We start from the raw sequence: 10,085 nt of genomic DNA on the forward strand, positions 1-10,085 counted from the left end.
ATAGTCATATTTTATGTTCCTAAAGTAACAGAATGACTTTCAATCTAGAAAAGACAAAAGAAATGCTAATGTAGCATTTTTTTCAATTTTTCCAAAAATTTCCGTTTCCCCTCGAAAAAAACGGGGGGGGAAACGGGGTTTTTTCCGAACTTCAAAATTTCCGGAAATTTTACATCTCTACAGATGGGACATTCAATAAACAATGCAATAGGATTAGGGTTGCAGAACCAACCAGAAGGTTTAAAAACTGAACTGAAGCAAAGCATAATGATTAACACGACACAATTAAATGAGGCAGAATTCCATAGCGGCAAGGCTGTTTTTTGGGCAGGAACGGAGTTCCGGCTGGCTCCTGAGTTGGCCACACCCAGCAGAAACTCATTAGGATTGGCTAAATTAGGGGTGTGTGGCTTAACATGCAAAGGAGTTCCTGCTACAAAAAAGCCCTGGGTTTTGACAACAAACAAGGTAAACAGAATAAGAAGCAAAAGGTGGGTGTGGCTGGATAACCACACTTCTGGTAACACAGGGGTGTGGCCTCATATGCTAATGACATGTGCTGTCATGGGTGTGGCCTAATATGCTAATACATTTCTGCTGTTGGGTGTGGCCAATTATGCTAATGAGTTCCTGCTGGGCTTTTTCTACAAAAAAAAGCCCTGCATAGCGGGATCCTAGTTTTAACAAGCTATAGACGGTCGTATAGACCACAGTCCCTAATAATTTTTCTAAGTCATTTTGTGTATCCAATGCGATTTCTTTTGGTACTGTCTGTCCTCAGCGTGGATTTATCTGCTATTCTGCCTGTGTTTTAATGTTGCGTTGTTGATTATTGGCTTCGCAAAAGTCAGATACTTGACTTGAGCCTGCTTCTGCCTCTCTCTCTGAATGTTGACTTTTGACACGTAGCTCTGTGGATTAATAATTGCTGAACTTCATAAATAAATGAGTCTATTAATGCTAAGATATGAGATGACTGTGAAATTGTTTTCTTTGCAGACAGATGAAGAGAAAAGGCAAGGTTTGCCTGTGGTGATGCCTGTTTTTGACAGAAATACTTGTAGTATCCCAAAATCTCAAATATCGTTCATTGATTATTTCATCACCGACATGTTCGATGCTTGGGACGGTAAGCAGTTTCTTACTCAGGATCCTCTTGTGAAGGGGCTGATCTTTGCTGGGGTTAATGAGGGGAGGTTGCCGCTTCCTTGTAGGAGAACTGTTAACCTTTGGATCCATTCCAGTCGAATAACTCCCTGAGCCCACTGTGACAAGTTAATACCAAACAGGAATGTGTTATAAATAAACCTTAGTTGCTTATGGTCAACTGCATCATCACATGGCTTGTTCGGATGATTTATCTTAATATTTGGAACTACTTTTGGTTGTTGTCTTTTAACTGCACTCTAACTATAGAGTCGTATCATTGTCCATACCCATTTTTATCAGGGGTTCTACAGCACTTTGAGAGGTACCAGTTAAAATTTGAAACTGTCACCTTCCTCCTGTCCCGTCCGCGGCACAAACTTTGCAAGCACAGTCAACTGCTGCAATCCCATCTGTCCATTCCCCTGGCAAGTAAACAGCTTGTTTCCTCTCTTTAGCATTTGCAGACCTGCCAAATTTGATGCAATACCTGGACAACAACTTCAAATACTGGAAGGGGCTGGACGACAGAAAACTACGGACTCTTCGGCCCCCACCCGAATAGCCATCAGCCCCACCACCTAGTACGTACTTTTGCCCGTCTGGAAAAACATATCCCTTCAAGTCCAGATTTGATGGTGCATTTTCAGATTGATTTGGGTCTCTTCAGTATTACAATAAGGCCTTCCTGTGCCACATCCTTGGGAGACTTTGATGTTCCAGAAAGCCCCTGAGATTTTAGCAGTTGGCACCTGCTAACTGCCGTGCAGGGACTTGCTCTCTAGTAAAGCCTTTCAAGTTTAATTACACTGGATTGCTTCAGTGCCTATACTGGGAAGGGTTGATGAGCAAAACTTTTTTTTCTCTTGTCTCGTTTTTTCCTTCTGGCATTCTCTATGCACCAGAATGTGAAGCTTGAAGGCAGCCCCCTCTGAAAGACTGAACACGCAACGGTGAAAAATCCCGTGAGGACAAGTGGATAACGAGGATGCTTTTTAAACAAACACTTCAAAGAAAAGTTACGTCAAAAACTCCAATATTTGACACGCAGACCTGTTGTGAAGGAGTTTCTTTCTTTCTTTTTTTTTCGATCTTCTGGAAAATGGACCTATATTTTTTAATATCACAGAAGGTGCAAAATCATTCACTGCTGGGCACTACTGAGAGCCAGGTCTCTTCAAAGGAATTTAGTAGCAAATGTTGACAAACAACAAACCAACCCAATCCTGCGCATTTTTTTAAGTTGATTGTTAGGCCTCTATGATTAAAATGTGTTTTATTTATTTTGTCAGATGTTTAATATTTTCTATGAATTTATAAAAAAAAAGACTTTCAAAGCCAAAGCCAACTTTAGACGCATTACAGATTTACATGATTCATACTCGTTATGCATTTAATTGACGTACAAAAACCTTTTATTTTCATAATGCAAAACGCCATACAAATGAGGAGAGGACACATTTTTATTGCACTGTAAGGATAGATGCGTATGTTGAAATATTGTCCAATTCTATGTTAATTAAAATGAGTTTTTAAAAAACAACAACAAAGGATCTCATTGTAGAGGCAAAAAAATTTGAAATAAAACAGATATATCATATGAGCAGTGACAGAATTAGATTCTGATCCTAACCTCATTGGCTTGGTGCCCCCAATGAGACTTTCAGGTTAATGGAAGTGCAGTACTCCACATGTCCAGGGACTTACCATTCTCTTCTACAAAGAAAACTGATCCTTGGATGTATACTTATGTGGAGGTGGAGCATTGCTGAAAGACGAAAATGGGAAAGCTTGCAGTGCTACGTACATCTCAGTCAGTGTGGCCTCAACCCAGAAAAGTGCAGGGAGAGTGCATGCACAGCCGCAGTGTTTATTTTCATGAGTGCACAATCCATACCCAGTCACAGGGCTGCATTCCTATAAAGGTTTCAGCATAAGGCTCAATGTTGCCCTCTTTCCTCCCTCACTCTTCCCTGTTCACGTTTGGCTATGCAGGCACAGCAACGGGCCAGCCATTACTAGCAATGGGAGACACCTCCACGAATAATCTAGCCATTCCTCCCCTCCCTAGAGTTCCTCCATTGCAGACTGTTCCTGCTTGCCACGCAAATAGTTTGTGGGCTGTAGCCCTGGGGAGGGAAAGGCTTCTGCAGGCCAGCTGAGGAGGACGAAGAAGGGAGTAAGAGCCGCTGTGAAGCTGACGCTGCTCTCCAGTATTCCTTCTAAGCTCCGCAGTGTTGTGAGCAGAAATTCTACCTCATGCACAGAAAGAGCTAGTAGCATTAAAGTTGTGAGCGAGCCTACATTTGGCCATTGCTTAAGTTAGTTTTTTAGATTACTCCCATAACCTTGTAAAAAAATCTCAGAATAAATTCTTTTAAATTATATTTAAACTATATTTTAAGAATAATTTAAACATTATAACAGAAAATGGAATCAAGTCAAATTTCACCCACCCCTTTCCACTATATTGGTAGACCTGTATTCTGGAGAACAGGTCTACCTGCCCCGGTCCACTATATTGGTAGACGTGGCCTTGGACTGCCACCTTGTGCTGAGCCTTATTAAACATACCAGCACTTGGGGGGGACGGATGATTTCAGTCTACTTTGGGTTTTTTTTAGTGAAATATGACAACCAGCATTACAGGCCAAGTATAATAGAGGAGAAACAATCACTGTCAGAACCCTGCCTAACCTAAGAAACAAGGGCTTTGTTATCAAACTACTTATTTATTTAAATATTTATATCCCACTTTTCCCTGTGACTCAAGATAGCTTACAAATCATGCTGAAAAGCACAATAAGGCTGTGCAAACAACAACAACACCACCCCCCCCGGCTCCATTGTAGTCTATGGGAACATTATAGTCAATAGGAGCCATAGGCTATAATGGAGAACTGATCTGGGGCTGGGGGGCCTGTTATTTTAGGCAGAGGCACCAAATTTGCAGCATAGCTGCTGGTGCCTCTCCTCAAATACTCCCCCAAATTTCAAAAAGATTGGACCAGGGGCTCCAATCCTATGGGCCCCAGAAGGAGGTGCCCCATCCTCCGTTGTTTCCAATGGAGGGGGGAAAGCCTTGAGCTGCCTGTTAAAATTTTGTGTGCCAGCACCCCTGAGCGCAGCTTAGAGGGAACTATACTATGTACTCCCTTGCCATTTCCACAGCTGCATGTGCAGGGGACAGATTGTGCCGTGTTTGAACAGCAATTGTTTTAGTTTCTTTCTCAGAGGAGAACATTTTAAAATAGAGAAAGGGCAACCTGGCTGGTCTTTGTATAGCGAAATGCAGACTGTATTTGCAGAGAATGGTTTGTCTCTACTCTTGATTATCCCCACTTTGCCAGCCAATGAAATCTTCTGTCCATTGCTTAGTGTGTGTTTTCCCATGCTGGTTTGCCAATCTCTTTGCTACCACGTCGGCTCTTGAAAAGCAGGGGACCATTGGGATGGAAGCACAGTTGTTTACATCAGCAGCTGTGACCAGTAGCTTGTTTCTGTGTTCTGCTGGTATCTAGAATAGTGTGATGGCCAAGCCTTGTCCCAGGAGACTTATGAGGTCCCTTCTTGGCTCTCTCCAGCTCCTGCCATTCTTGGCAAGTCCCAGGACTAACCAGACAAAGTGCTGGATCTCCAACGCTCTTCTCCCCCCCCCCCTTTGGTAACCACTGTGGAATTCCCTGATTTAGAATCCTCCCCCAATACTAAGATCAAGTGTGCCCTCAAAGGGAATTAATCTGAGCTTCAGTTCTGCACAGAAAAGTTCTGTGGAAGCTTTGCAAATAAGCCCACTGAGGTTACGAGCCCTTACATTTTTGGTTTTTTTCAGTAGTCCCCTTGCCTGTGCATGTAATACAAGCACTTTCTGCTTGCTGATGACCTGACATTTAAAAAAACAACAACACCTCTTCTAATTTACAGTAGTTCCCCTGGAGAGATTACAGCTGGGATTACAACTGGTGTGTTTAGGATCAAAGTCTTAGAAAAACAATTCCCAGAATGATAGTAGCATTCTGTAAACTTAGCCCACTGAGTCAGATAGTTGCCTCCCCACAGCCATTTCAGATCAGGAAAATGATAATGACGGGAAAGGATTAAAAAAACCCTCCCTGCACGCTTCTGTCCTGATTCCAATCAGACTGATCTGTGGCCCGTCCATTAAGAAGAAGTTGGGACTCAATTTATTTTCAGCATTTCCTTAAAATTTTTTAACAAAATGCCCATTTTGCCTTATTTTGTACAGTATTTATTACAAAGCAATCTATGGTCTACAAGGTAAGGACGTTAAATATTTAAGCATCAACAGTGTTTAATAGCCTATGGGCACAATCCATAGGGAGCGCTTCCTGCGTAAGCTTCACTGCAGTGAATGGAGGCCACACACCTGTTTGTTTAGCACAACTCTCATTAATCAGTTTTAATGAGGTGTGTACCAAAAAACAACAGAAAGAAAGAAAGAAAAAATTTTCCCGTGTGGATTGTATCTTTATGTGCTTCTCCCCGTCCTCCCTTTTCTCACTGTGATGATGAAGGAAAGAACAGCCGCAATGGGTTCTGTCCCTTCGCAGTTTGAATGAAACAAGTGCGGGCCTGCGAGACTCATGGGCAGGATCCCATCTCCCCACCACCACTTTCTTGGAGGGCCCAAGTTTGCAGAGAAATCTGCTTAGTGCAAATGTGACGCAGATTTGTAGGTTTCGATCTCTGCAGACGGGCGCCACACTTGAGGAATAGATATATAGATATTCCTAGCAGACAGCAGAATTGTTTTTAAATTATATTTTAAGAAGTGTCAAAATTTTAGCCAGAGGTCCTTTCAAGCATTTTCCTATATTTGTTTATTTTTAATTAGCACAATATTCCATAGACATGAGAAATTTAAAAAAACAAAACTTCATTTTAAAAATAAACCCTGGATGTTCTTTGTTTCTTTGTTCTCAGATGTCAGACCTCTACCCTTGCTTAGCCTTTTATTTGAGTTAATTTCTCCTTCATTCTTGTTCCTTGGGCAAAATACACAGGAAATCAGCCGGGATTGTGTCAGATGCCCTTCGCATTTGAGCATGTTGTGAGAAAGCCCAAGACTTTCTGTTTCCCTGGACAGTCACATCTACTAATAGAGCTAACATGCAAACGTTTCCACAAGGGCATAGAGACCACTCTGAAATGTGATGCCTACCCATCCCATAGTGTTTCCTGCTCCCATGTCTAACCCCCTTCCCTTGGGTGCAGCAAGCCCACAGGAAGTGAAACAAATTTATTTACTTCAATTTTTAATTTGCCTTTCTCCCTGAGACTCAAGGGAGTATATGGTGTAAAACAATGCTATCACAAAATCACAGAGTTGGAAGGGGCCTCCAGGGTCATCTAATCCAACTCCCTGCAGAAGGCAGGAAATTCACAAATACCTCCCCCTTCACACCCGCAGTGTCTGCTGTTCCACGCCCAGAAGGTGATAAAAAACCTCCAGGATCTCCAGCCAAACCAGCCTGGAGAAAAATTACTTCCTGACCCCAAAGGGGCGATCAGCATTTCCCTGGGCGTGTAAGAAAGGGCCACAAGAACGAAGCACTGAGGCAACCCTTCCTGCCCTCCCTTTCAAGTTCTGCCTAAGTTCACAGAATCAGCATTGCTGTCAGATGGCCATCTAGCCTCTGAAAACCTCCAAAGGAGGAGAGCCCACCACCTCCCAAGGAAGCCTGTTCCACTGAGGAACCGCTTAACTGTCAGGAAGTTCTTCCTGAAGTTTAGCCAAAACTCTTCTAATTTAATTTCATCCCGTTGGTTCTAGTCCGACCTTCTGGGGTCACAGAAAACAACTCTGCACCATCCTCTATATGACAGCCCTTCAAGTACTCAAAGATGGTTATCATATCACCTCTCAGTCATCTCCTTTCCAGGCTAAACATACCCAGCTCCTTCAACCCTTCCTTATAGGATTTGGTCTCCAGACCCCTCACCATCTTCATTGCCCTCCTCTGGACACGTTCCAGCTGGTCTATATCCTTCTTAAATTGTGGTGCCCAAAACTGAACACTGGTTAGACCTCTAGGTGAGGTCTAACCAGAGCGGAGTAAAGCTATACCATCACTTCGCATGATCTGGACACTACACTTCTGTTGATACAGCCCAAAATTGCATTTGTCTTTTGCTACCGCATCACACTGCTGACTCATGTTCAGTGTATGGTCTACTAAAACCCCTAGATCCTTTTCACACATAGTACTGCCAAGACAAGTCTCACCCATCCTATAATTATGCATTTGATTTTTTTCTACCTAAATGCAGAACTTTACATTTATTCCCATTGAAATTCATTGTATTTGTTTTAGCCCAGTTTTCCAGCCTGTCAAGATCATCCTGTATCCTGACTCTGTCTTCTACCATATTTGCTACCCCTCCCAGTTTATTATCATCTGCAAATTTAATAAGCATTCCCTCTATTCCTTCATCCAAGTCATTTATAAAGATGTTGAACAAAACAGGTCCCAGGACAGATCCTTTAGGCACTCCACTTGTCCCTCCTCTCCAAGAGGATGAGGATCCATTCACAAGCACTCTTTGGGTGAGATCTGTCAACCAGTTACAGATCCACCTAACAGTCATGGGATCCAAACCACATTTAACCATTTGTCAACAAGAATATTATGTGGAACCTTATCAAAAGCCTTACTGAAATCAAGATACACTATGTCTACAGCATTCTGCTGATCCAGTAATGTAGTAACTTTCTCAACAACAACAAAAAAGGTTAGTCTGACATGATTTGTTCTTGAGAAACCCATGCTGACTCTTAGTAATCACAGCCGTCCTTTCTAAATGCTCAAGGACTGTCTGATTCGTTTTAAAACTTCCCCAGGTAGAGACGTCAAGCTGACGGGTTGGTAGTTACCCGGATCCTCCTTTTCCCCCTTCTTGATGATGACGACAACATTTTCCCGCCTCCTGTCTTCTGGCATCTCACCTGTTCTCCAAGAATTCTCAAAAATAATGGACAGAGGCTCAGAAATTACATTCGTGAGTTCTTTTAGTACCCTTGGACACAGTTCATCTGGCCCTGAGGACTTCGTTTCGTTTAAAGAAACTAGGTGTGTACTACCCCTATGCTGATCCTAGGCTGCAGCTCCCTTCCCTCATCATGTGTTCTGTTTTTGCCATGTTGCAAGAGAAGACTGAGGAAAAGTAGCAATTGAGCAGTTCTGCCATCTCTTCATCACCTGTTACAATTTCACTTTCCTGTCCCCACAATGGGCCTACCATGTCCTTGCTCTTTTTGTCATACTTTGAACATAAGAACCCTTTTTTGTTGTTTTTAGAATCTCTCACTAGCCTAAGCTCATACTGAGTTTTCGCTTTCCTAACTCTCTCTCTACAAACACTGGTTATTTGTTTATATTCATCCTTGGTTATATTCATCCTTGGCCCTCCTTCCACTTTCTAAATGAGTCTTTTTTATTTCTCAACTCTTTAGAAAGCTGTTTATGGAGCCACCGTGGCTTCATTAGGCTCCTCCCATTTTTCCTTCACATAGGAATCATTTGTGATTGTGCCTTCAGTATTTCACTTTTGAACAGGGGTCATTTCGTAGAAAAAGAGCTAGGGGGACTCATTAGCATAACTCAGCATATGCCACACCCCCTGACATCACCGGAAGTGTGTCCTCCCCACAGCCGGCGGCGACCTCCAGCGGGCACCAGCAGGGAGCTCCAGGCCCCGCCCTCCCGCACCTCACCCGGGGGGATGGCGTCCCCCCGTGTCCCCCCCCCAAATGACCCCTGCTTTTGAACATCCCTCTTGAACTCCCTCTTCCTTAAGTATTTCTGACCATGGGATTCTACCCAGCATAACTCTAAGTTTATCAAAATTTGCTTTCCTGAAGTCCAGTCTATATGTCTATGTACAGCTTTTCCCTTCCCCAAGACTGTAAATTCCAAAATTACATGGTCACTACTACCCAGGATGCCCACTACTTTCACCTAGTCAACCAGTTATTCCCTGTTGGTAAGAATCAAGTCCAAAACAGCAGATCCCCTTGTTTTTCTCTCCACTTTCTGGAAAATGAAGTTGTCAGCAAGACAGGTCAGGAATTTATTGGACCTTTCATTTTTAGCAGAGTTGGACTTCCAACAGATATCTGGGTAATCGAAATCTCCCATGACCACCATGTCCTGTCTCTGAAAATTTTGTAATCTGTTCTAAGAGTGTTTGATCCAAGTTCTCTGCCTGGCTTGGTGGTCTATAGCAGACCCCCCACCATAATATCACTATTATTTCTTTTTTCTTTTTTTAAGCCCCCGGAGGGGATTTTTTATTGATTTTTTAAACACTACAAAAACTAGAACAGAAAAAAGGGAAAGGGAAAGCTACATATAAGGGAGAAAGTAAAGAACCCACTACTAACTAAAAACCGAAGAGAGGAGATCTCCAACTAGCTTTTTATACTTCATTCAGACTTTTCATCTTTGTACTTCTTATGAACTGTGTCAATCTTTTAACCCTTTTAACCATCCCCAGTTATATTTAATTGCCCAATAACAGTGCCCCCCATCATCCCCTAGAACCAAAGTTCTCAAAGGCACAATTCAGAGTCCTTCAGCCTTTACTTCTTCTTCTTCTCTTCCGCAGTTTGTAGGAACTTTTCGGGGCTGATGCCACCTGCTCAGACAAAGAGTCCTCACCAGATGAACCAGTTTCCAGCTCTCCACTGGACTTATCGTCCTCTTCTTTTTTTCTCGTCCTCTGGCCTTCCCAGCTGCTCCTTTAGAAACTCTTGAGCTTTAAGAACAGAGTCAATCTTGACCTTCTTCTCCTTGATCTTGAATATTACTCCTTCTGGAAACAGCCATTTATATCCAATTGAGTTTGTTTGGAGGAAAAACACAAGTTCTTTGTATTTCTTTCTGCGTTGTCTTACTTCAAATGGAATATCCTTTAGC

The 10,085-nt window shown here is 42.6% G+C and overlaps 1 protein-coding gene across 1 annotated transcript in view; it reads left to right on the top strand.

Annotated features, from left to right (window-relative positions):
- Positions 1 to 2,543, top strand: part of LOC107118394 (high affinity cAMP-specific and IBMX-insensitive 3',5'-cyclic phosphodiesterase 8A-like) — a 60,119-nt gene extending 57,576 nt beyond the window's left edge. The window contains exons 20-22 of the mRNA XM_015420719.1: positions 1,000 to 1,129; positions 1,605 to 1,730; positions 2,052 to 2,543. Of these exons, the coding sequence (XP_015276205.1) occupies positions 1,000 to 1,129; positions 1,605 to 1,711 (237 nt within the window). The 3' untranslated portion in view covers positions 1,712 to 1,730; positions 2,052 to 2,543. The remainder of the gene's footprint in view (positions 1 to 999; positions 1,130 to 1,604; positions 1,731 to 2,051) is intronic.
- Positions 2,544 to 10,085: the final 7,542 nt, after the last annotated feature.

This window comes from Gekko japonicus, unplaced genomic scaffold (genome assembly GCF_001447785.1).
Source record: "Gekko japonicus isolate JY-2015 unplaced genomic scaffold, Gekko_japonicus_V1.1 scaffold1431, whole genome shotgun sequence".
Taxonomy (NCBI): Eukaryota; Metazoa; Chordata; class Lepidosauria; order Squamata; family Gekkonidae; genus Gekko; species Gekko japonicus.